General features: G+C 40.0%; 1 protein-coding gene across 4 annotated transcripts in view; it reads left to right on the forward strand.

The window, feature by feature from the left end:
* septin9a (septin 9a) overlaps positions 1 to 27,256 on the forward strand; it is a 334,059-nt gene that overhangs the window by 297,277 nt on the left and 9,526 nt on the right. For all 4 annotated transcript variants that reach the window (XM_072242669.1, XM_072242672.1, XM_072242671.1 and 1 more), the window contains 3 exons: positions 10,283 to 10,400; positions 19,954 to 20,049; positions 22,304 to 22,400. In XM_072242669.1, the coding sequence (XP_072098770.1) occupies positions 10,283 to 10,400; positions 19,954 to 20,049; positions 22,304 to 22,400 (311 nt within the window). The remainder of the gene's footprint in view (positions 1 to 10,282; positions 10,401 to 19,953; positions 20,050 to 22,303; positions 22,401 to 27,256) is intronic.

The following is a 27,256-nucleotide window of genomic DNA, read 5'->3' on the forward strand; positions in this document are numbered from 1 at the left end:
TTGTAAATTGACCTTCCTGAAATGGATACATAGGATATATCTATGGATACATCCCATATCCCATGGATATATCTATGACTAAGGTTTGGTTCAGCTTTCCCTGAATCACAACCAACTTCATAATTACCTTGGGTAATAGCAATTTTGCATTCATTCAAACTAGATTTCACACTTACAATATGGAACCAAAAAATGACTAGAAAATAAACATTTCTAAAAGATTTCTCTAGCCACAGAGTAGAATTTCATAGCATTTTAAATGTTTAGTGACGCAGTCGACGAGGAGTGAATAATGGATCAGTTTGCGTTAATTGAAAGGAGCTAAGATATGCAATGACAAAATGTGACCTCTTAAATCTGTCATCCTTTATGAATCTTCTGATCTTCAACTAACAATTGTTGCCTTTGTCAAAGAAATGGGGATGCATATGATTTGTATCTTCTTTTGCTGGTGCCCCTCCCAGAACAGCAAAATTTTCACTATCTTGTTGAGTAGATAGGGACAAAGAAAGGAAATGTAAAGTAACATATATAGTGTAAAACTATTCAGGAGCAGGATGTCGAGATCAAAGAGTTATTTATGAATCTGGCTGATGGAAACTCTAGGTGGGTCAGAACAAGAAATCAAGCACAAACAGAAACCATGTAGAAAAGGTTTGATTAAAACGATATTGCCCAACCCACTTAACCAAATGCTGATTTTTTTTTTGTAACTGGATAACCATCTGTGCTTGAAGAATGAATCTGTGCAAACTATATTATTATTGTATGGTATCTCTAAGCAAGTTGGCATTTGTAACTGTTCAACTTGGTATTATATTCTAACATTAATTCTGGCAGAGTTATAAATCTTCCATATTTACATATATGTTGTTAATGATTAGTTCTCAAGTCTACTCCACAAGAACTCATTTAAAGCAGAGGATGACTCTGAATGGTTTCAAATGTCTTTTTTAACCAAACCAACTTAATCCCAAACCATACAATGATTGATCTCCCAGCTAAAGCTTTCCACCTACAGTTTTCCATTTGTACCCTTCATCGGGTTGAATGTCACAGGGGAGCAAACAGACATGGAGAAGCTTGGCTCTATAAGAAAATTGTTGGAAATGCAAGCTGAACCAGTTTCCATCTGAAAGAGAAAAACAGGTTAATGATTCCTATGGGCTTTTGCTAAACCAGTTAGTATTTCAGAGTCCTGCATCTGTCTTATTTTTCAGTCTGTCATTTAAGACTGTTTTAATTTTTTAATACTATCATCTTCTTTTGCTTGCAATGAAGTGTTTAAAGGTTATGATACATTCCTCAATCAGTAGGTATAAATGGTTTATTATGAGGACTAATTTGCAAATGTGCTACATTTTCCTTCTGGAGGTTTTCAACAATGCAAAACTGTTCTCCGTCCCACATACCCCAGTGTGTCTTATCACAAAACTCCTCATCTGTAGTTTCATATATCTAATAATTTTTTTGCAATAGTGAGCAAAGAATGAAAGTTCTTTCATTTTTTTTTCATTTTTTATTACAGGTCTGGTTTACTTGTATATTCCATATTTTAACCTTTAAATGTACTGAACATTTGTTTACTATTTGAGTATTGCAGAGCTGAATGCATCCTTCGGTTGAGAAAGGAATTGCTCTACTCATAATGTAATGTAGAAGATGGAATAATGTACAACCATGAAAGGCATCAATGACAAATAGGCAGTATTTGAAGATGCACTGTGAATTGATCAGGAAAAAAGGAGTTTGTATATCTCCTGATGAATTGTTTCAAAAGAAATAACTTATTTTGATAAGCATTTGTTTTACACTGAAGATTTCTTTATCTGGAATAGGATAGAAGATTACATTTTCCCTCACCAAAGTGCAATTACTGGTGAAATTATTCCAAATATCTATTGCCTGCTTTCTCAGTAAAGAGCCTGAAAGCCCCAACAAAATCTCCAGCATTGGACCAATTGAAAAGATGCTTCACTAACCTGAAACTATAATGATAAGGAGAAATTTCCTCTTACTGTATAATTGGTGAAACAAACCTTTTTTTATCTCTGTCATTAGCTCTTTCTCCTACATAACTGTTCTCAATATTAGTATTATGTTTGGCTTCAATGGGGCATCAATTTGGATCATGTACCTGGCTCACAACTAAGATTACCCATTTTCCTTAGGTCACATAGTGAAACCCTAATTCACATGACTACTACTTCTAAATTTGAGTATTCCAATTATGTCAATCATTTTGCTTTACCATGTACTAATATTTATTACTTTGAGCTAATCCAAAACTCCTCTTCTGTTTGCGGACATACCTAGCGGAATGTGTCCTGATTAAATGCTGTCTTTATGTTAAAATTCTCATCCTTGTTTCAAGATACTCTCTGAATTCTTACCACCTGGGCCCTAACTTTCCTCCCTTGCACAGTGTCATGTGCAAGTTTATGTTTCTTTCTCTATTAAATTTTGTTAAAAATTGTGAGGTCTTTTACATCCCAATAAACCAAGTTCCTCAATGATTTGGCAACTCTACAGAAATGCAAAGAGCTATTAAATTCAAAGCAAGTTTATTTTCAAAGTACATGTACATTGCAAATATACAAAACTGAAATTCGTTTTGTTGTAGGCATGCTCATTAAATCCAAGAAACATTAATAGAATTAATGAAAAACCACGCCCAACACGATGGACAAATAACTAATGTGCAAAAGACAACAAACTGGGCAAATACAAAAAAAATTGTAAATATCAAGAACATGAGATGAAGTGTCCTTGAAAATGAGTCCATAGGTTGTGGGAAGAGTTCCGTGATGGGGTGAGTGAAGTTATCCCCACTGGTTCAAGAGCCTGATGGTTGAGGGGTAAGAACTGTTCCTGTACCTGGTGGATTGAGGGTCCTCTACCACCTCTCCTGATGGCTGCAGTGAGAACAGAGCATGACATGGGTGGTGGGGGTCCTTGATGATGGATGCTACTTTCCTATGACAGTACCCCGTTTAGATGTGCTCAGTGGTGGGGAGAGTTTTACCCATGATTGACTCCACCATATCCACTATATTCTGTAGGATTTTCCATCAAGTGGTATTTTCATACCAATACCCAGCATTGAATATCTGAAGGCTTCTTTTTTTTTGCCCTTAACTCCGATTGGAGTCATCGGGACGCCGTCATAACAGCATTTTTTTTTTAGCAGGCTTTCTTATTTTTACAAGGCCGAGTTGCTAGCTTGACACTCAACCCAGCACAGAAGGAAAGCGTGCAAGGGAGCCGGCTGGATTCGAACTCGGGAGCCTTCGCTCCGAAGTCCGGCGCTGATGCCACTATGCTACCAGCTGTCTTCATAGATATAAATTTTAACTAATCTCAATTCATTCATTCAAAATGATCTGAAAATTTCATTATTGTAGTATGTAGCTGACTCTTAAAAGAAGCTAGGATTATAACTTTGATTACTCTAACAAGAAGTTCATTTATTTTATTAAACTAGAACAATTCCTTTTTCCAGTTCTAACTGATTCCCTAAAAATACTTATTACTTACTACTTATTTGCCTTTATAAAGCTACCTCCAGGATGGCTTCTTACAAAGTCAAAAAATCAAAATTAAAGTCAAATATCCTAATTATTTTTAATTACTCAGCTCTCTGAGACTCAGGCACAGTCTCCTGATTTGTGTGTGTTTATGTGTGCTTCCCCCCAGGATTAAGTGTCTCCGACATTGTTCACCAAAAATAAGACTCAGTATTAAACTAACCAGTTTTCTTTGATTTTGTTTTACCATATTTTGTGTTTAGCTTCAGCTCTGCTATTGGTTTTCTCTGTGTGTGAATTCTAAAATTTGTAGGTCTTTTTTGGTATACCTCTCTATTTCAGTGCTTTCCAAAAATGTTATCTAGTTTCTTATCTAGGTATACCTTGCAATACAAAACCTTGATGGATAATTAAAGCAGGGTGGAACCTGAGGAGGTGGCTATATATGTTCGTGAAATATCATCAAATATGCAACAAAAAACCATCCTGGAAGCTCTGCATAAATTTTAAAACCTGTACTTTGAAGATGAATTTAATTTGACGGGAGTTTGAAACTAGAATTGAGGTTAGAACTCAATCTGTTCAACAGTTTGACAAATTTTTCAGAAGGATGAGGAAAGGTTGTCTGCTGTGAAAAATGATAGTTGGTGTATTTTTAAAAAGTTAACTTTGTATTTGTTTGGACTGGGTAACAAAAAGTGGACAGCTGTCTTTTGACCTTTGTTAAACCAGTAGGATGAGGTGAGGAAAGCCAAGGGAGTAAGATTTCCATTTAGTACAAAATGACTCATTGTCATCTTTTCCATCCCTGAGCTTCATGTGGTACTTAAGGTTCCATGTGCACTTCTTGGTACAGTTCATCTATTTTGTGATGCTGCTGTTGCAGTCAAAGGTTAATGTCAGGCATTCAGTTTTCGTTTTTAAACTACATGGCTCTCAGCTTTGTTTCAACTGTCGGAAGTCCATTGTTTGAGTTGTTAAGTAATTCTTTTCCTTTGGCTTGTACGTGGCATATACAGGAAATTCAAAGTCAGTGGGCTGAACGGTAAATCTTTTCTAACTGCTACCCTGAGATTTATTTAAGGGAGGAGGAAGAGGAGTAAATCTTCATTCAATTCCTGTAGCAGTAATGAGCTGCACCAGAATTTCTGGCAAAGGATAAGTAATCTTGCAAATGTTCAGCCTTAGCTTGTCTAGTCATCTAGTCACATATCAATTTTATATACTTTATAGAAGTGTATTTTTGTCCTTGAATTCCTTTTAAGAAATTATTTAAAAGTTTTGTTACTTTATTTTCTTATGTTGTAGGAATAGTGGGAAACTGATTCCGTTTGAAGTACCATCTTCCAGTCCATTCCAGTTACCTAACTGATCAAAGACGGTCTTAGTTATTCTTGGGTTAGGCAAAATAATCCCTCCAATTCTTGTACTAATGCATTTCCAAGCAAAAATTCTTCTTTCCCCCTTCCTACTGGATGCCATCTGCCCCTCATCCTGCCCTACCCACCTATAACCTACCAACCTCTTTCTCTCTCCTCTTTTATCAGTTTTGTGTCCTCGCTATCTTCCCTCCACACTCTTATTCGTGCAGTAGGGTTTTGCCCTAAAACTTTGACTGACCCTTTTCTTTCACAGGTGCTGTTTGACCCACAGAGATTTTCTAGAAGTTTTTCTTTCTTCTTCTTCACTACAGAATTCAGTATTTGCAGGATTGTGTCTCCAAGGAAATGTCAGATTAGGTGATACATCAGCTGAATCAAGGGGAGGGAACACCGACTCAGACCATGAGAGGCCTGCGTCAGGCATTTTTCGCGTCTTACCAGGTGCAGATTGGAAGTCTGTGTGGGGCGCCACTCCTCGCACAGACATTAGAGCAATGTGTGGTTAAGTGCCTCGCTCAAGGACACAAACACGCTGCTACAGCTGAGGCTCGAACTAGTGACCTTCAGATCACTAAACGAATGCATTAACTAATTGGCCACGTGCCCAACACATCAAACTGCAGTAGATACAGTGCCATCCGGTATGTTTCAGCATTTATGTCCTAGGATAATCAACAATTCTAATTTTTAATTTACTTTATTTCTGGCTAAGTGGTCTGCTAATTTATTGTTTGGCTTGATCATTCAGAAACCCTTAAAATACAGACATGTTTCCTTGGTAACATATGCACATCCAACATGCACTACCAGAAATATGCAGAGGTTGCAATGATTCTCTGAGCTTGACAATGACTACAGAACGACTCACTGATACCTTCTTAATGTTGTAGGCATTGAATTGCATTTTTTTTATACTTAGGCTGATCCCAAAAGGGAATTTCATGCAGCTTTGCTCCCTCATTTTTCATTTTCCTCATTCAGCCCAACTGATGGGGATATACTATCATTATTTAATTAACACAAAATGTAGGTACATTGGGAAAATCAGGTTGACGCTGGATCCCAAGTGGAACAATTTGTAGAATGCCTATGAGGTTACTTTTTAGGACAGCTTGTGGTTGAATCCACTAGTGGAAAGACTATTCAAGATTGGTGTTGTGTAATACACCAGGCTTGACTAGGGTGTTTAAGGTAAAGGAACCCTTAGAAAGCAGTGATCATAATACGATAGAATTCACCCTGCAATTTGAGAGGGAGAAGCTAAGGTCAGGTGTATCAATATTACAGTAGAGTAAAATTATAGAGGCATGAGAGAGGAGCTGGCCAAAGTTGATTGGAAGGGGATACTAGCAGGGATGATGGCAGAACAGCAATGGCCGATGTTCCTGGGACCAATTAAAAAGGCTCAGGATAGGTGCATCCCAACGAAGAAGAAGTATCTAATGGCAGAATAACATAACCATGGCTGTAAAGGGAAGTCAAAAATAACATAAGAAAAGTGAGGGCATATAATAGAGCAAAAATTAGTGGGAAGTTGGAAGATTGAGAAGCTTTTCAAAACCAAAAGAAGACAACTAAAAAGTCATAAGAAGGAAATAGATGAAATATAAATGTAAGCTAGCCAATAATATCAAAAAGATACCATTTTTTTCAGCTATACAGTACAATGAATAAAAGAGAGGCAAAAGTAGAAATTGGACCCCTGGAAAATGATGCTGGAGAGATATCAATGGGGGATCAAGGAAATGGAGCACAAACTTAAGAAGTATTTTGCTTCAGTCTTCACTGTGGAAGACACTAGCAGTATGTCAGAAGTTCAATAGTTTCAGGGGCAGAAGTGATTGCAGTTGCAATTACTAGAGAGGAGCTGCCTGGGGAGCTGAAAGGTCTGAGTAGATAAGTCACCTAGACCAGATGGATTACATCCTGGGGTTATGAAAAAGGTAGCTGAAGAGATTGTGGAGGCATTAGTATTGGCCTTTCAGGAATCTCTAGTTTGTTCCAGAGGACTGGAAAATTGCAAATGCCACTCTACTCTTCAAAAAGGGAGGGACACAGAAGAAAGAAAATTACAGGTCAATTGGCCTGAATTCAGTTGTTGGGAAGATATTGGAGTTGGTTATTTAGGTTGAGGTTTCAGGCTACTTAGAGTCACATGATAAATGAAACAGGCCAATGTCAGCATGTTTTGTCTAAGGGAAAATCTGTTGGAATTCAAGGAAATAACTATCAGGATAGACAAAGGAGAATCGGTGGATGTTGTGTATTTAGAATTTCAAAAGGCTTTTGACAGGTGCTGTAGATGAGGCTGCTTAACAAGATAAGAGCCTATGGTATTACAGGATAAATACTAGCATGGACGGAGGATTGGCTGATTGACAGAAGGCAAAGAATGAGAATAAAGGAAACCTTTTCTGGTAGGCTGCCAGTGACTTGTGGGGTTCTGCCGAGTTCAGTGTTGACTACTTGTTATGTTATATGTCAGCGATTTGGATGATGAAATTGAAGGCTTTCTGGCCAAGTTTACAGATGATATGAAGATAGATGGAGGGGCAAGTAGTGTTGAGGAAGCAGGGAGAAGCAGATGGACTTAGATTAGGAAAATGGGCAAGGAAGTGGCAGATGGAATAAAGTGTTGGGAGGTGTATGGTCTTGCACTTTGGTAGAAGGAATAACAGTGTAGACTATTTCGTAAATGGGGAGAAAATTGAAAAGTAAAATATGCAAAGGGACATTGTGTGGGATTCCCTAAAGGTTAACTTGCAGGTTGGGTCATTGGTGAGGAAGGCAAATGCAATGTTAGCATTCATTACGGAGGACTATTTTATAAGAACAAGGATATAATGCTGAGGCTTTGTAAGGAACTGGTGAGGACTCACATGGAGTATTGTGAGCTGTTTTGGACCCCTGTGTAAAAAAGGATGTACTAACATTGGAGAGGGTTCTGGGGAATTTCACTATAGCAATTCTGGGAATGAGAGATTTATCGTATGAGGAGCGTTTGATGGCTCTGGGCCTGTTTTCACTGGAATTTTGAAGAATGAGGGGGGATCTGATTGAAACCTACCAAATGTTGAAAGGCCTAGATAGAGTGGATATGGAGAGGATGTTTTCTATTGTGTGGGGAGTTTAGGACCAGAGAGTACAGCCTCAGAATAATGTCCATTTAGAATGGAGATGAGGAGGAATTTCTTTAGCCAGTGGGTGTTGAATCTGTGGAATTTGTTGCCACAGGCAGATGTGGAGGTGAGGACATTGAGTGTATTTAAGGCAGAGATTGATAGATTCTTGATTAGACAGGGTGTACTTTATACTTTATTGTCACCAAACAATTGATACTAGAACATACAATCATCACAGTGATATTTGAGTCTGCGCTTCCCGCTCCCTGAAGTACAAATCGATAGTAAATATTAAAAATTTAAATTATAAATCATAAATAGAAAATGGAAAGTAAGTTAGTGCAAAAAGAAACCGAGAGACAGGTCCGGACATTTGGAAGGTACGGCCCAGATCCGGGTCAGGATCCGTTCAGCAGTCTTATCACAGTTGGAAAGAAGCTGTTCCCAAATCTGGCTGTATGAGTCTTCAAGCTCCTGAGCCTTCTCCCGGAGGGAAGAGGGATGAAAAGTGTGTTGGCTAGGTGGGTCGTGTCCTTGATTATCCTGGCAGCACTGCTCCGACAGCGTGCGGTGTAAAGTGAGTCCAAGGACGGAGGATTGGTTTGTGTGATGTGCTGTGCTGTGTTCACGATCTTCTGCAGCTTCTTCCGGTCTTGGACAGGACAACTTCCATACCAGGTTGTGATGCACCCTAGAAGAATGCTTTCTACAGTGCATCTATAAAAATTAGTGAGGGTTTTAGGGGACAGGCCAAATTTCTTTAGCTTTCTCAGGAAGTAAAGGCGCTGGTGGGCCTTCTTGGCAGTGGACTCTGCTTGGTTGGACCAAGCCAGGTCATTTGTGATATTGACCCCAAGGAACTTAAAGCTTTTGACCTGTTCCACTTCTGCACCACTGATGTAAATGGGATCGTGCGGTCCACTACTCCTTCTGAAGTCAACAAACAATTCCTTCGTCTTGCTGACGTTGAGGGATAGGTTATTGTCTTTGCACCATGCCACCTGGTTCTTAATTTCCTCTCTGTACTCAAACTCATCATTACCCGAGATACGGCCTACAATTGTGATGTCATCAGCAAACTTATATATTGAGTTCGATGGAAACTTGGCTACACAATCATGGGTGTACAGTGAGTACAGCAGGGGGCTGAGTATGCAGCCTTGTGGGGCACTGGTGCTCAGAGCGATTGTAGAGGAGAGAGAGAAAGGGTATCAAAGGTGATGGGGAGAAGGCAGAAAAATGGGGGTGAGAGAGAAAATGAATCAGCCATGATGAAATGGTGGAGCAAACTCAATGGTTTGAATGATATAATTCTGCTCCTTTGTCTTTTGATCTAAAACCTGAGCATGGAGTCTCCTGACCTCCATGTGAAGGGGTGTGCCAGGAGTAGTACTGTCCAAACTTCATGTTCTGAGGGATTTTCATTTATCAGTTTCTTTGCAATTTGTCCTATCACAATCCAGCTTACTTTTTTAATGTTACCAGTTTGAAACATAGGATACTGCAATTAAATCTCGGATTTAAATCCTTCTCAAGAGCATACTGTCATATGAACCAAATTGTATTCACTCTGATTTAAGCCATTTTTGGTGTGGTTGGAAAATATTAAGTTAAGAAAATCTACTTTTGCAGAAATCATTAAGTTCAAGATAATTTGACAACTTTAAGTGCACTGTAATCTGTCAAGATTGCAAAGAGAGTGGTAAAAGGAAACCATTTTAATATGAGAACAGTCCCTGGGAAGGGAAACATAGATGGATATAATCAAATCACCTTCATGCCGTCGTTTTGCTCTCTGTTGTTGTCAGATTATGGTGTACCCATTATTTTTTTTAATGTTTACAAGAAAATTAAATAAAGCTCAAACTGTAGTTTAATGTTAACTTTCTTTTTCTCTTCATAACAAATTTAAAAACAATGCTATCTCCCGAGCAAGATATTTATCAGCAGCTTGGTTATTTACAATGAAACTCGCACTTATCCAATACTGTACTTAACTCTTAGGTGCAGGCACCAGTGTTCTGAAGGGAATACCCCAGAACTTCCCAATTCTAAAATTGAAAGATTCTCCTGCGATTAAAGTTGGAAAGTTTAGAACATAGACTAAATAATTGAGTGGACACATTTAAATTGAGTATGCACAACTCTTTGATATACTCTGCATTTTTTGCTTTTAAATGTAAGTTAAAGACGCATGTGTAGGAAGCTTTACTGATGCACTTTTTTTCCAACTTCACCACTTCTACAACAGACTTCGAACTTTGGACATAGAATTTATGAGAAGACTGAGCAAGGTGGTAAACATTGTCCCTGTCATTGCAAAAGCAGATACTCTAACACTGGAAGAAAGGGATCTCTTCAAGGATAAGGTAAGCAATTTACATTCCAAATATCATTTTAAAGTTAATAATTATCATAAATGTAGCAGAATTTCTTTTCATTATCTTACCATCTGTTTTCAAGGAGATTTCTGATGCCTGAAGGAAAATTGTACATTGTACAATTATACACTGTTTTATTTTGGAATTGTATTTGGAAGCAGAGAATTTAAATGGAAGCATGGGTCTTTCTGGTGATGCAGATGTTATTTTTCTAAGTTTACATACAGCAGTCTGTGATATGTCCATTTGTTGCATTCGTTGTGCCAGATTATTTCAAACTATTCAAGACAAGGTGTACGGCTGCCTCAGGTTTAGCTATAGTATGATGCTTCTCATGAACTCAAAATGACCCCTTAGTGGTTTACAGCCAATGGAGTATTTTTGAGGATACAATCCTGCTGTGATGCAGGATGAATCATTGAAATGAGAAAGATTCCAAGTACTCTTTCCTACTCTGTAATGAAATATTGTAAATACAGCCATGACATATAGAGGCTAAGATCCAGCATCTGTTCATATCTGTCTCTTTTCTCATGATTGAACATGTAGATATTGTGGTTCGGGCAATATTGGGCTTAAGCGCCTTTGTCAAGAAGTTCTAGGCTTATTTTTTTAGGACTACTATACTCGAGGGAGGGAGCCATCCAAGGCTATATTTCTTGCATAAAAATTATGTCTCTTTGACGTGACAGATGGAGATCATGTGAAAATTTGCAACAGAATTGTAGATGAGCTCCAAAACTGTTGAATTGTGGCCAGAGGTTAGTGCCAGATGTTTATTTTAAATGGTGATGCAACTGGTCAGTTTCAATATGACCTTCCTTTGGTCAGCATTGGCCATGGGTATTGCATCCTAGCTGTCTGTGTCGAAGTCAACACACAAGCCAGGGCAGTACAAAATGGCGAACAAGCATGCAGCAGGCTCCTCCCCCATGCAGCTGATGAATCCAAAAGAAGAGACCGATACAGTTTTACACTAAGCTGTCGCAGGAGTTGCCAGTCGGTGTTAAACTCACCGCCGGACTGCCTCAGGGACTCCAGCTCCAGTTTTTTTTCTTCAGGGTTTACTCCCAAATCCTTACCCATGAGTGGGGATAGCCACAAGGCAGCGGAGGTCTGAGATCAGAGTATTCCTCCTCCTAGATCACAGCTGATGAGCCCCATCTGCCTGAAGCAACTGGTTTTAAGGCGCCAGTAACCCACCTTTGCACCATCTCCTGTCAGTAAATATAGTTCCCCTGGGATTAGTAACTAAGCCAACTTGAAGCCCAGGAGCTGGACTTGGTTGTGAAAGATTATCTGAGATGCATGTCATTTGGTGTTTTTAATTGGTAGTGGGAACTTATCCCCACTACACGTCCCTCCTGCCGGCTATGACAGTCTTGGGAACCATCAGGTTCAGCCAGTGCTAACTAACAATTGAACTAGAAAATGCTATATTAATGAGATGTTTACAGTGATTTTACATTTTCCAATTAACCATTTGACAAATACCCTCATAGGCTGTTGTTATCACAGGTATAAATTGCAGCTAATTAGAAACTACGTTTAAGGTGGGATGGGAAACTAGATTTAACACACAGAGGACAATGTAGTTTCTACAAATGTATTGGCTACAAACAACCTCTCAGTCTTTTGGCTAAGTGCAAGTGTAGTATCTACATGGACTGACTAGAAGTGGACCTCCATAGATGCCGACTTTGAGGACAGAAGTCAAGAATAATTCTCCATGATCAAGAGGTGCTGATGAGAGTTTAACCTGCTGACTTAGGGACGGATCCTCGTGTTGATTGGGAAATCAATCCAATGCTCGTTTCCAGCGATAAGCATTCCAACTCAGTCAGCGTGACTGCATCGGCAGGAGGTCTGGGGATCTGAAACGCTGTCAGGGTGTCACTGAAGGATCCCAGTGGGGGAACCCTTTCAACTGTGATCACTTCGTTGGGAAATTCCTGCTGAAGTATTGCATGTTTAAGATGAAGGACAACATCTACGTCCTAAACTTCACCATTAGCAGCTCCTTTGAAGTCTTCAAGTATATGCCGGGATACAAAAGTTGATGCAGGATTTTTGAGAAGGGAAGCAAGGCACCGCTGTTGCTGCTGAAGACACAGCCACTTTTCACGATCCTCACCCAGAGGAAGTGTGTGATCATGGAGCATATTTTCAACCTGCATATGCCTGCTGTGAACAAGCTCACCTTCCTGGCTCATTATGCTGTGGGAGCAGGAAAACGTGTGGATGTCAAGGACACATTTGTGATTTGGGCAAGTAGTGCCAGATGAAGGTCAAGATGAGGGTAGATGCAAATAGCTCCATCATCCACCGGCCCTCAGTCTTTGTCATTAGAGGGAACTGCAATGACAAAGAGTCTGCTGGTCAACCCAGCTGACCATAACTGGAACGTGCCTGGATATGTGGTGTCCCAGTACATCTGCAAGTGCTCCAAGCAGAAAGGCCATCAGACCATGAGCTGCAGGGAAAGCAAGTGTTGCCATCTGTGTGGGGATGCGGGGCATCTGTACAAAGCCTGCTCAAAGTGTGAAGTACCTACACTCAGGCAATCAGAGAGGGATCTGGCACAGGCTAACACACAGGCAGGGGGGACATGGGAGCTGAGTGTCAAGCTGCTGGCCTCAGAGACTACTGAGGAATTAAAGAGGGAGCATGCAGGCTGGAGAACCTTGAAGCCCTCTTCGATTGCCCTGTATGCTGGTGGGAACCGGCTCCAAGGACAACATCAAAGTTCTCATCCACTAAAATAGTTTAGAAACAAGGCAAGTAAGAGGGAGCTGCACAAACTCCAGACAGAGATGCAGCAACTTTTGAAGTTGGGTGGGGGGGGGGGGGGTGGAGGGTGATGTTGTGGATGTGAGGGAGGAGTTATTATTATTAGATTATTAGATTAGATTATGAGGACATGCAGTCCTCTTTTAATGTCATTTAGTAATGCATGCATTAAGAAATGATACAATATTCCTCCGGTGTGATATCACAGAAACACAGGACAGACCAAGACTGAAAAACTAACAAAAACCACATAATTATAGTTACAACAGTGTTGTAGTTACAACGCAAACAATACCATAAACTTGATGAAGAACAGGCCATGGGCACAGTAAAAAAAAAAGTTCAAAGTCTCTCGAAAGCCCACATCTCATGCAGACGGGAGAAGGAAGAAAACTCTCCCTGCCATGTCCGACCACAGTCTGACTCTGAGTCGTCCGAAAACTTCGAGCCTCCGACCAGCCCTCCGACACCGAGTACCGAGCACCATCTCTGCCGAACGCTTCGACCCCAGCCCCGGTCGCCAGCAACAGGCAAAGCCAGGGATTTTGGGGCCTTCCCTCCAGAGATTCTCAATCGTACAGTAGCAGCGGCAGCGAAGGGCATTTCAGAAGTTTCTCCAGATGTTCCTCTGTGCTTCTCACGTCTGTCTCCATCAAATCAGAATTGTACACGGCATCCTACTTACAAATACGATATCATTTCACCGGAAAGCTGCGCGCACTGCATCGCGCCACCATCTTCTCCTCCCACCTTTCCGCTTTACACAAGGTAAAGAACTGACAAGATCAGATTTTCATCTCTGCATCCTCCAAAATTAGCTTACAATGCAGGGTCTGCCCTGTGGAGCAGGATGAAACATGCTCACACTCCTTCCAAAAGGTTCACGGGGAATTCTGTGATCCACAACCTTAAGAAGAGGATGGTTCAGTAGCATCCTCCCAGAAGGACCTACTGAGGATCTGCAGATTCTTCTATTTCGGTCTGTATGACAGAAAGGCCATAGGCAGCACAGACTTCCAGAACTTCCTGTCCTCTTCCATGGAGATCTTTGAGGATAACAAGTGGGAGAATCTGGACCAGCCCATGGCCCTGGAACATAACTCCCACTATTGGCTGCCCCACCAAGGAATCTCTTTGCATGCTGTGGTTTTTGCAAAGAGCGTGTGGAGAAATGTGCCTGGGCCTGTGTCACAGTTCATCCTGAGCAGCTGCGTTTTGGGTTTATGGGCTGTTCCCAGGAGCAGAATTAAAGACTGCTGCAAGACCATCAACCTGGTAAAAGACACACTTTGGTCTGCGCAGAGCTTGCTGGTCTGCCTGCACATTGATGAACATTGCCGACATTCCAGGCTGCAGGAGTACATGCTTGGGACCCACTGGAGCTTTGTACAGCTACCGCAAGGGCACCGTGGGGGCAGACCACTGTATAGTGTTCTTCTGCTACTGGACATGGAGGGGCCGGGTTGGGTGAGGAAGTCCCTCATTTGTTATAGTAGTGTACCGCTCTAGGGGGGCACATGAGTGGCAATAGAGCTACTGATTTTAAGAAAAGTAAATGAACACCACTTAACACATTGTCTATAAATGTAAGAATGGAACATTACTGTGTGGTTTATTCTTTATTTTGAAACAAGTTTATTTTGGTTAATATATTTTCGACTGAACTCATGAATACAAAATGGGATGAAAGGTAAGACTTCATTTTACTTATTTAGAGAGAATGCAGACCAGGCTCTTGAGGCCCAACGAATGGCACTACCCAGCAGCCTACTTACTTAACACTAGCCTAATCAGAGGACACTTTCCAATGACAAATTAACCTCATGACTTGTATGTCTTTGGACTGTGGGAGGAAACCGGAGCGCCCAGCGAAAACCCATGAAGCTGACAAGGGGAACGCATATTCTCCTTAGAGACGGCGCCAGAATTGAACTCTGAACTCTAGTCTCCTCAACACCTCGATCTATAGTAGTGTTGCGCTAACCCCTATCTTTCCGTGGCTCCCCAAACCTCTTGGTTTGGAAATTTTTTTATATTAACTTAAGCTAATAAAGGAACATGAGCTTGTGTGAAGATTTTGTGTAGTGATCTAATCAATCTATTAAGACTTTCCACATCCCTCCTGTTAAGCTGCTTTGTAAACATTCCCTCTTTGCCCAATCTTTAGGTGTTTTTTTTTAAACCGCTTTAGACTAGATAATCATAGAATTGTTAACTCCTTATACTAAAGTTATAAACACAGCATAAAACAATAAAGCAAGACCAATTTTCAGAGTAATTGGGTTTTCCAGTAAATTTCCTATGACATCTGTGTGGGTCTCTTGGCAGCAGAATATGAAAAGAATATTATTTTTGTGTAGGTGGGTGTGATGATTATGGGAACTGAGTATTATACTGTGCTTGGAATAGAATAGTTTAGAGTTAAGTTAAATGTTTGCTCTGAATTTGATCATATTGGAAATACCTGCTGATTTCCAAGCATTTTGTACTATGCTATTGTAAATATTACCATCACAAGAAAATCTGCAGACGCTTGAAATCCAAATAAACACACGCAAAATGCTGGAGGAACTCAGCAGGCCAGGCAATATCTATGGAAAAGAGAAATCAATTGACATTTCAGGCTAAGACCCTTCATGAGGACTGGAAAGGAAGAGAAGTCAGCATAAGAAAGCCGGGGGGAGGAAGAAGTACCAGGTGGTGAGTGATAGGTGTAACAGGGGGTGGGGGTGAAGTAAAGAGCTGTGAAATTGATTGGTGAAAGAGATACAGGGCTGGAGAAGGGGGAATCTGATAGGAGAGGACAGAAGGCCATGGAAGAAAGGGAAGGGGGAGGAGCACCAGAGGGAGGTGTTGGGCAGGCAAGGAGATAAGGTGAGAGAAGGGATCAGGAATTGTGAAGGAGAAGAGGAGCATTTACTGGAAGTTCAAGAAATCGATGTTCATGCTCTCGGGTGTCAGAGTATTCAAAGATAAAAACAGGTTCTTTAGATGACATATGTCACTGAGTTTCAGTTGGGTCTACATGAATAAGGTTTTAAGGTATGTCACAGAGTTCACCAGGATGAAAGCCAGCGTATTTGCCCAGCTACAACACAAAATGTTTTTCGATGTTGTTTTGGTTTACTTTGTTCAGTAGGATAAATTGTAAACTAATTAATTGTATGTTGTGCAAAAATGGAAGTACCAATTTTCGCAGAGCTGCAATTAAACTGAAAATGCTCGAAATACTCAGCAGGTCCGGCTTGGATTCTGTCTACAGACCCTCCCACTGCTCTCATGAAGCTCTATAGATAGTGGGGAGTAGTACCTCATCTTTTGGATAAGTATATTTTAGGTTTGCAGAATCAACACTTGAGTTCCAATTTAAGTAAAAACTATTGGTTCCTTTTTTTTTCCCAGTCAACAGCTGCTGACAATCATTCAACGATTGCCCTCTGTACTTCTGCCAGACTCATTGCTCCTTGAGCTTTATCATCCTTAATTTGCTAAGCATCTGTTCAGCAATTTATCTTAGTTGATCTTTTCTTTCTTCTCTTTTCCCCTGCCGGAGTGCATGTATAAATAACAATTCCTTCTACAACATTTTCTAACTCTGATGGACAGACATTGATAAAAACTGTTAAAACATTTTACACTGAACATTTGATCCTCCTGGTGTGTTTATTTCAACACTTTATACTTTCTTTACAGCTCTTTATATTACAGCTTTCCAATATCATCATCGTTTGGCTGTAAAAGCACAATTATTGGTTCAAAGCTGTTCTAACTTTCTGCATTTTGGTGGAATATTTTTCATATTAATGTTCAATAAAACTGCAAATTTATGATTTTCCTGGAGAGAAATATAATAAACTGAGAAATATGAACTATTTTATTTTCTTGTACAACCTTTGCAACGGTTGTAGAAGCAAATGGCATGAGCTGTCAATAAATAATCAATAACTTCTGTAAATCATTCTGAAATAATTATTAGTTATATTTATTAAACTAAGTTTATTAGTTTATGCATTATCAATTAGTAATCCTAATCAGTTGATACTGAGATATATAATTATGATTCCCTCTGAGAGTTTGGAATATTTAACTCTCGACGCCCTCTTGTGTTCTTAACTGGAATGATGCAGGGTATATATTTTAACTTGTTGCAGATTTTCATTCGCTGGTCTATTGGGTTTTATTACTAGTTCAGGTTTATGATTTGAAAGCGTTTCTTGGTGTGTGTAGGAACGGCTTGCCTTCCAAGGGATATTTCCGAAAGATTTACTGAAGTTTGAACAAACTTAATTAATTTTGGTTGAGCTAATTTTTGGGTTTTTTTTTGCTAAGGCCTTTACTTGCTATCTTGCTCCCCTTCTCGCAGAGCAGTGACTCATTCCAGTGTTTCGCTTGCTTGAATGAGAAGGTCTGGGCTGTTATTACAGTTTTTGAAATTATTGCATAATTGGTTTGTTTATGTTGGAAGAGGAGAAACAGAAAAGGCGGAAAATCCACCATTTGGTGTTTCAGTTTCCATTGTTACTAGCTCAGACACACAAGTGTATCAAATTGCTGCTTACATTGTCCTTTGTTTTTGGAATCTGCCTTCCTCTGGCATTTTCCTTTAGTACAATATGATCAGTGTAATGTTAAGTCAGAAAGTACATACAGCAATAGGGGTGAAAGTAAAAAGGAGTCAGCTTTAATAGCGATGAGACAATATTGCTAAGAAATTGGAATAATCTTCATCCCTGTTCTGCAACACTTTTTGTGACAAATTCTCACCATTCAAAGTTAATGATTACAAAACAGTTTAGATCGTTTTGATGAGAACTATTTTTCACAAAACAAATGCCTTCTACTGCTGTAAATGATAAACATTGCCATTTGCAGCGTGATTTCCAAAAGGAACTGTATTTCCAAATCCAAGATCTTTTCCTAAAATTTCCTTGACAGCTATAAACTATCTTGCATATCAGCTGTTGGTGAAATAAAAATAAAGAGTTGTTCACTTCTTGCATTGTGGGTTGAATATGACAATTTTATTTCATCATGCAATTTTAGCCCTAAAGATCTATAACTCAGAATCCCATAAAAAAGTTTGTGCAGCACGAATTAAAGATGCACCCAGTCAATTTTAGTCATTGGTTCTATGGTCATACATCATGACATTCTGAGCCAATAGTGGACCTCAGCGAAACCAATCAGATAATTTGCATAGTAGTGACCACGTTGAAGCTTTAACTTGAGTTTTCTAATCTCTCATGAAAATTCCAACAATTTTTCTTCAGTGATTCATGTAAACCCACAGTGATTTTAAATACTGCTATTAAATCTCTGCTTTAATCCCAGTCTATACAAGTAACTCCAGCCTGTCCAAATAACTGTGGTTCCTCATCCTTAAAAACATATTTGTGGTTGTTTTTGTAAAGTATTCAATCTCATTGCTTCGGCTAAGGCTGAATTAGGTGTTCTGCATGGGTTGAGTATTACTTCCTGGATTTTGCATTAGATATATTGACTTATAAAGTTCAAAATCACAGATCTTACTTGTCTTTAAAATGCAGTTAATAAAGAGAATCCACTCATCAAAATGATTCAGCCAAGCATACCTTCTGATTTCCCTCCCTTCTGTCCTCAGTGGAGCCACTATCCTGTTCAAAATGGACATAGTTTAAATCTCCCTTTATCACTGATGCATATGTCAGCAATTTCTTGGCAATTCTGTGCCAGTGTCTCTTATCTGCTAAGAATATCTCCACCATGTGGCTAACTGATGCTTGTAAGGAAAGCAACCCGAAAAGCGTTGTAGTATCAGATGGCAACAACAGCTGCACATTACTGATAATGTCTGGAGACAACACTCATAGATTTGTGAGAACAGACATGGGGTAGGTAGGGAATTGGGCATATTGTGATTAAAGAGATTTGATCGAGAAAAAAATGAATTAAAATATAATTTTTAGCAATCTTTTCCTTCAGAAAACACAGGTTATTTCCTCTGCAGACTGGGAAAGTGCAGAGCACAGCAAGAATTTAAATGTATTTGTTTGATCTCTGGAAAATCTTTAATAATGAGAGAGTCACATTAAATGAGATGGTAACTGGACATCGAATGCTAAATTTACGGTGTTATGCCAAATCTATATGGAACACTAATTCTGAAGCAATTCTACAGCTGTGTGCACAGTAATAATTTTATTCACACTTAATCCTGAATTTTGTTCTACTATATAGTAATAATGAATCTGTATCGTGCCTGAGAAACCCATATGGATTGTTTATTTTTATACAATTATCTCAGTCTGTCAGTGCTGAAAAGTATATTCCATTTACATTGAATTAAAATCAATCGAGTTACTCAATAGTGGAAATACATAGCTTGACAGTTTCATCGTGCTACCAGGGGTAGGAGGGTGCAGTTAGCACATCAGAAATTTGTAAAATAATTCCTTTGATTCCGAGGGATTTACGCAAACTGGCACATAAGTGGTTAAAAGGTGACACGATCAGACAATCTTTACAGATGGAAAAGTAAAGAGCTGAGTAGCTTCACAGGACCTGTGTCTTCTGCACAAACTTCACAAGGTTGCAAGGACCTCCAAGATATATCTGGAAATCGACATCAAAGAAAATGGAGAAATGATTATAAGCAAGATCATTAATGTATTTCCTGTAGTTTGAACACAAGTTAACAGACACTGATAGAATTCATGTAAATCTGCACAGTAATTGGCTGAATCTTAATGAAAACCATTTTGTTTCTTTGCAGATCAAAAATGACCTTCAGAAGCATGACATAGATGTTTATCCTCAAAAACAGTTTGATGAAGATGCAGAGGATCGCCTATTAAATGACAAAATTAGAGTTGGTAGAATTTATTTCTTCTAATACCCAAACATGCATTGCTCAGAAATGCCCTCCTGTTGCCTATTTAAATGAATGCCTTTGTGATGTGACATTAATTATATTTGTTATTTTGTTTAGTTAACCAGTAGACCGCATAATTATTTCCTTTAAAATAAATGGTGATCAAATACATTCATTTTGAATCTTAATGAAACCCCTTCAATAGGCATCATTTATTTGGCTAATGGTTGCCCATTTTGGGATATTGTATTTCACACTGACTCGATGAAGAAACCATTATTTATTTTGCTTCTGGTTACATCGCTTCTGGTGGCCTGAAAATTGCCTTCAAATGATGTTTTCATTTATAAGCAAATATACAAATTAAATTCCATGTTTCCAGATTTAAGCACTGCTTGGGCAAGTATTTTATTCTCCGATCATGATAATTTATCTCACTTGTGTCCTGATTTGCCATTATATCTAAAACAATGGTGAAGATTCTTCTTTACCTAGATGTTAAGGAAAGATCACTTTAATCTAGATTTAATCTAGAATTAACGGCAAAGCTGCCAACATTTGCTAATTTCCATGTAAATGAGAGCAAATTTGGATTTTCAGATGCAGTTTAATGTAAAATCCTGCAATGATTCTCAGTGGCCCTGTGCAGTCAAGCTGAAATTACTTCAAGGATATAAATTTTGGTGTCACTAAGTGGGAAATGCCCTGGGCCAGATCGTTCTGATTTTTGCCAATGATTATGGTGAGAACTGCCGGCACAAATCTATTGAACTTGTAAATTCTAGGCTTCTGCACATGACATAGAAACATAGGAATTCTGTACATGTTGACAGATTTGAATGGACAAATCATTAGTTCACCACTGCTAGATATTAAGACGGTTTGTGCTGGGATTCCTCAGTATTACAGTGGGAAATATCCTCCGGGATCAATGCCAGATCAAACCCAGGGCAAGGCCCGAGGTTCCATTAATCTTACTAAGAATAGGATAGTATGTAATAGAGACAGATAAATACTGTATGTTTTTTCAAACAATCTATTTTGCTTTATTTTAATGTTTCCAATTGTGCGTGTTTTTATGAATTTAACTTATTGCAATATCATTTGGAGATTTATATTAAAGGTACTGTAAATAAAATCAATAACCCCTTTCCCAGCCCGCAATGCCCTGCCCCAGTGGTGTTTGCAATGGAGCCTCCTTTATAACCTACCAGAGCCCTGTCACTGTCCAGACTACCTATTGGACCCTGGGTTACAGAGGGTCTGTGAGGGATGCTCTTCCTAACCAGCCAAGGTCCCTGCTTCATAGGTGGACTACAGCTGGCAAGCTGGTATTTCAGGACGGGCAGTGGGAGGTGGGCAGGCAAAGGGGAGTAGTGAGTTTGAGTGCCTGACTGGATTGAGCATGATTCAACCCATTAAAAATCTTAGTGTGCACTTAAAACCTTAAAGTAATCAAGTCATAAATTAAGCTTAAGAAAAAGAATTTTATACAAACGCATCAAATTTCCTTTGTTCACAATTATCTTAAAATATAAATAACTTAAAAATTAAAATATGTTAATTTGTAATGTGAATTCTGATGATGTTTGCTCAATGCAATGTTTAAAAGTTATTAAAATAGTTTTCCTGTACAATTCTGTGAGAGCATTAGCTGTGCAGTTGGCCTGATGGCATCATAGCTACTGGACCCCAGGGTTTGCATTTTGTGCGTTCTTTTCCCAAAGGAGAGGTTAGCCAAACAGTGAAAAGAGCAAGAAGTTTGCTCTTGAGCACTAAATTAAAACTTTCCTTTTATTTTCCATCTTTAGAATGGGATTGTATACACTGTTGTGTATTTATGGTTGGTCAGCTACCGATATAACCTCAGGAGTTTTTCCACTGCTAAATCTGTCCTCTTTACTTGTTAACCATTGTGTGTGACCACTTTGTATATGCATGATGCATGTAAGGAAGCTAATGCCAAAAGACATCTGCTGAAAGTGGGTGAGGAGAAGTTGAACCACTATCCACACTAAGTATGATTTGATCTAAGCTGAAAGGTCATAAAATAAGCTTGTATCTTCAAGATTAAAGGGGAGCAGAAACAAACATAAAATGAGACACTTTTAGAATCAGTGAGGAATCCATTGTTGACCTGAAGTAAATTTGTTATGAATGAACTCTATTTTTTTAAAAAAGAAAGAAAGCAGACTAGCCATTAGGACAATTTCTATTCAAGGACCTCGCTTTCATATTTCATATTATGCAGGAAATGGTGCCTTTTGCTGTGGTTGGAAGTAACCTTGAGTACCAGGTAAATGGAAGGAGAATTCTTGGCCGGAAAACAAAGTGGGGGACTATTGAAGGTAACTCATAACATAATTTTAACTAATTAAATTCAAAGTTTAGAATATATAGTGTTACAGTAAGGAAACTATTCTTTAAATCTTATCACCTGCACCAGTGATTTTCCTCAGATGAGTAATTTATTCTAATTCACTTATTATTATGATTATGAGGACACGCAGTCCCCTTTTATTGTCATTTAGTAATGCATGCATTAAGAAATGATAAAATGTTTTTCCAGAATGATATCACGAAAACACATGACAAACGGACTTAAAAACTGACATAAACCACATCATTATAACATATTGTTACAACAGTGCAAAATAATACCATAATTTGATAAGAACAGACCATAGCACAGTAAAAGTCTCAAAGTCTCTCGGAAGTCCCATCATCTCATGCAGACGGTAAACCTCCAGCGCCGATGCAGCATCCTGGAAGCATCCGACCACAGTCTGAGTCCGAATCCGTCCGAAAGCTCCGAGCCTCCGACCACCTCTTCGACACCGAGCACTGAGCACCATCTCTGCCGAGCGTTCCAACCCCAGCTCCGGCAACAGGTGATACGCAAAGCCAACGATTTGGGGCCTTCGTCTTTGGAGATTCTCGATCGTGCAGTAGCAGCGGCAGTGAAGCAGGCATTTCAGAAGTTACTCCAGATGTTCCTCTGTGCTTCTCATGGCTGACTCCATCAAATCTGGATTGTGCACGGCCCCCGAGTTACACATAATGGATATTCATTTGGAGCGGCCGCGTGCTCTGCGTCGCACTGCCATCTTCTCCTCCCCCCCTTTACTTATTAAGTAATTTTAGGATTCATCAACAAATTTATTTATTTATTTATTGCCATACTGCGTGGAATAGGCCCTTACGCCTCTCGAGCCATGCCACCCAGCAATCCCCTCCGCAGGTTTACTGTTCTTAAATGCATCACAAAATGGTTTTAATCCTAATCTTAAACTGGAAAATGATATTGTTTCATAGAATTTGAATTTGTGATATGGAAGTTTTGTGTGAAATTTTCAATTAAATGCGCCATGTGGAAAACTAGAATAATTTTTAGGGTTTAAAAGATATTTTTTTTTAAATCCTGTTATATAGAAATAGATTATAAAGCACTGAGAACTATGCAACATTCAAATTTCTCAGGACTTTGTGATTGAAAATCATTTTTCCTGGAGTAGATCATGATTGCAGGCACTTTGAAGTTGCAGATTACCAATGGAAAATCTGACTGGACTCTTCCTAGCATCACTCAGTCTTGTGGCACTGACATAGTTGTTCCATCAAGGGACAATATCAGTTCCGCAGTGCTGCAACCTTTCTGCAAGCATGGCAGTCAATCAATGCAGTTTACAACTGAAACTTGCTCATAAATTGCAGTATTTTCATTGCAATAATTTTGTCATTGCATACCGTACCAGGTCCTTTCCTTTACAATTAGTACTTTGCCCATTCACGAAAGACCTGCAGAAAAAGAAGTGCTTTCATTGCAGATTTTAATGAATACAGAATGTCTGTCAAGGTGTTTTTTATTCCACAGTTTTCTGTGAAATCTCTGGTTGCTTAAGGCAAGCCAGTTATATGTATTCAGCTTATTGTCAATATGACTATAATTTTCTATTTTTAAAAGAGTAAACAACTTGGCTTTACAAATGTCCACTCAGCAGCACATAATTGTTTATCTCAACCAGCTTATAAATTTTATTATGTGGGCAGTATTGAGAAATTGAGCTTCATTCAATTCATTTCAAAGTTTGGTTTAGTCAATGCCCTTATTTTAACTGAAGTCCCGTTGAAACACTTTGTAGAGAGAACCGTGCCTGCAGTGTTATCACTTCACGGAGCAGTGCTCATACTGGGCATTTTGGCTTTCCTCCGCTGTGGTATTGCCCATCAGAGCCCAAACACTTCTTGGAAAGAAAAAGAACAGAAAAGCTTGGATCAATAAAAAAAAAACCTTTCATGATCTCAGTTTATCCCAAGGAATTTTTCCAAACAACAAAATATATCTTGAATTATAGTTGGTGTTACACTTTGAACTACAGCAACCAATATAAACAAAGCAAACTAAAATGTAATAATGACCTGTGTACATACATTTATTGATGCTTCTGGACACATCTTCAGTGATGTTCCTGGAATCATCGGGTGTTTCAGGTCTTTCAACATCATACAACCTCCTCCAGGTGACCCAGCCGGGGCTGATCAGACCCCAGCTTGTGTCCAGATGGCTAGTTACTTATGACTCCATGGCTCCGCTCTTTTGAGCCATAGCCATCTTGAGGCCCTCTCTGCCGCATCGGTGGTACTGCCGATGGCTCTCCTCTTCCCCTCTCCCTCGATGCCCAAAATGCTGAAGGCTCTAACTAAAGAACGGGCTATGAATCCCCTACAACCAACCTCCACTGGGAGACACCTCGCTCTCCATCCAGCCTGCTGACAGTTGCTGACCAGTCCTGCATACTTGGAGAGCTTCCTTTCAAAGGCCTCCTCCAAGCTATCTTCCCATGGGACTGTCAGCTCCAGCAGCACCACTTGCTTAGTCAACTCAGACACTAGGACAATGTCTGGTCGCAGGGTGCGATATGGTTGGGGAACTTCAGCTGCCCTTCGAGGTCCACCAACAGCTGCCAGTCCCTTGCAGAGGTCAGAATGCCTGCAGGTGTTCTTTTGGCAGGTATTGGCTGCTCCCCAGCTCTGACAAAGTCTGCTTAGAGGGTCGGGACCGCTTCGCCCACACAGCTGACGGCTTCAGTGATGGTCTTCAGGACCTGATCATGCCTCCACCTGTACTGTCCCTCACCAAGTGCCCTTGCATAGCCGCTGAGGATGTGCTCCAGAGGTCCTCGCTTGGAGCATAGTGGGCACGCAGATTACTCTGCCTTGCCCCATGTGTGCAGGTTTGATGGGCTTGGAAGCACATCGTACACTGCCTGGATCAGAAATTGGATGCGGTGTGGTTCGGCTTTCCAAAGGTCAGCCCAGGTCACTTTCCTCTCAACCGCATTCTCCCATCTTGTCCAAGCTCCCTGTTGCTTCATTCCCACCGCCTTGCAGGCTCTCATCTCCTCCACTACTGCTCTCACCTCCTCCTGAACTAGACCACGCCTTTCCTTCCCTCTGGTGTCCATTTGGGGAGTTGGAAAGGATCCTAGCCCAGCTCGGCCTTGTGTGACCACTCGCACCAGCCTCCTGTGACGCAGCCTCGCCTCTGCCCTCCACTTCCTGCCAGTACTTACTTGGATCCCTGCTCTAGCCACCTTCGGGTCACTGGAGTCCCTGTACTGTAGCACTTCTCTGGCTCTTGTTACCTTGAATTCTTCCTCCAAGGATTTGAAGGGCAGTTGCAGTTTGTTGTGGTGTCCATAGAGTGCGATGCTGCTCAGGCTCTTTGGCAGCCCCAGCCATCTCCTGAGGTGGTTGCTAATCCTCCTCTCTAAGGTTTTGACTGTCGAGATCGGAACTGCATAGACGAGGAGGGGCCACAGGATTCCGGGAAGAATGCCATGCTGATACACCCAGGCTTTAAACTTCCCAGGTAGGCCAGACTTGTCCACAGATTTCAGCCAGCCATCCAACTCGGTGCAGGTTGCCTGAATGGATGTTGTGTCCCTTAAAGAGCTGTCAAAAACTTTGCCTAAGCTCTTGACTGGCTTTTCTGTGATGGTTGGGATGGCTGTGCCTGCGATGCTGAACCAGAACTTGTTCTCCACCTTCCCTTTCCTCAGCACCATCGATCTAGTAATTATTTAGGGGTGTGATTAAGGACTAAATTGTTGACTTTGTCAGAGATAGGAAATGTTTTGCCTAAAAGAGCAGACAAGGCCTCAGCTTATTATTCTGGTTAAATGATAATGCCTCTGACTGTCAGCTCTCTGTCAGTACTGTACTACATTGTCAGCCTGAATTTATGTGCTCAAATCTTGCTTGGAACTTGAACTCATAGTAAACTGAAGTAAACTGACTGTTGAAAATAGGTCATTCAAACCATTTTACTTTCACTTGTGGAACTTGTGCTGTTGTTAAAGGACCAAACAGACAAAAAGTCAACCAATTATCCTCCCCATAGGTGCCTGACCTTCTGAGGTCCTTCACCATTTTGTCTGTGATGATCGGAAAAAAAAGTTTACATTATGATCCCATAACTTTGGAATGAATCAATGCACTTTTATCCAAATAATTGTCCACTTCAAATTCAGTCACTTCTGTAATGTTTTAAAGAAAATCAACAGCCAAATTATGCACAGGATCTTGCTACTATGAATATGATGTCAGATGCTCTGTGTTTGTGTTGGCTATAGAATCTGTAGCTTCATTCCCCGGGAGCCTGATGTGCACAGAAAGGAATGAAATGCTTACTTGCATTTGCATAGGACCCACTGCAACCCGGGAGCCCAAAGCTTTCATGGTGCTAATTGAACGAGTGCCAGAGAATATTTTATGTCCATCAGAGAAGGAAGGCAGGGTCTTGATTTAACACCTAAAGCAGAATCAGAAGTAGCTTTATTATCACTGTCACATGGTGTGAAAATTTTGCTTTGTGGCAGCAGTACAGTATAAGGCATTAAAAAACTAAAAGTTAGAAAAAATGTACAAATCGTGCAAAAGAGGAATAACGAGGTAATGTTCATGGGCTTGTCAGATTGTGGTACGGTAACATGGTGGTTAGTGCAACACTTTACAGAACAGGCATCCCGGGTTCACTTCCCACTGCTGCCTGAAAGGATTGTATGTTCTCTCCGTGACCATGGAGGTTTGCTTTGGGTTCTCCGGTATCCTCCCACAGTTGGTAGGTTAATTAGTCATTGTAAATTGTCCCACGACTAGGCTAGGATTAAATTGAGGATTCCTGGGCTTGAAAGGCCAGAAG

This window comes from Mobula birostris, chromosome 24, assembly GCF_030028105.1.
Source record: "Mobula birostris isolate sMobBir1 chromosome 24, sMobBir1.hap1, whole genome shotgun sequence".
NCBI classification, from domain to species: Eukaryota; Metazoa; Chordata; class Chondrichthyes; order Myliobatiformes; family Myliobatidae; genus Mobula; species Mobula birostris.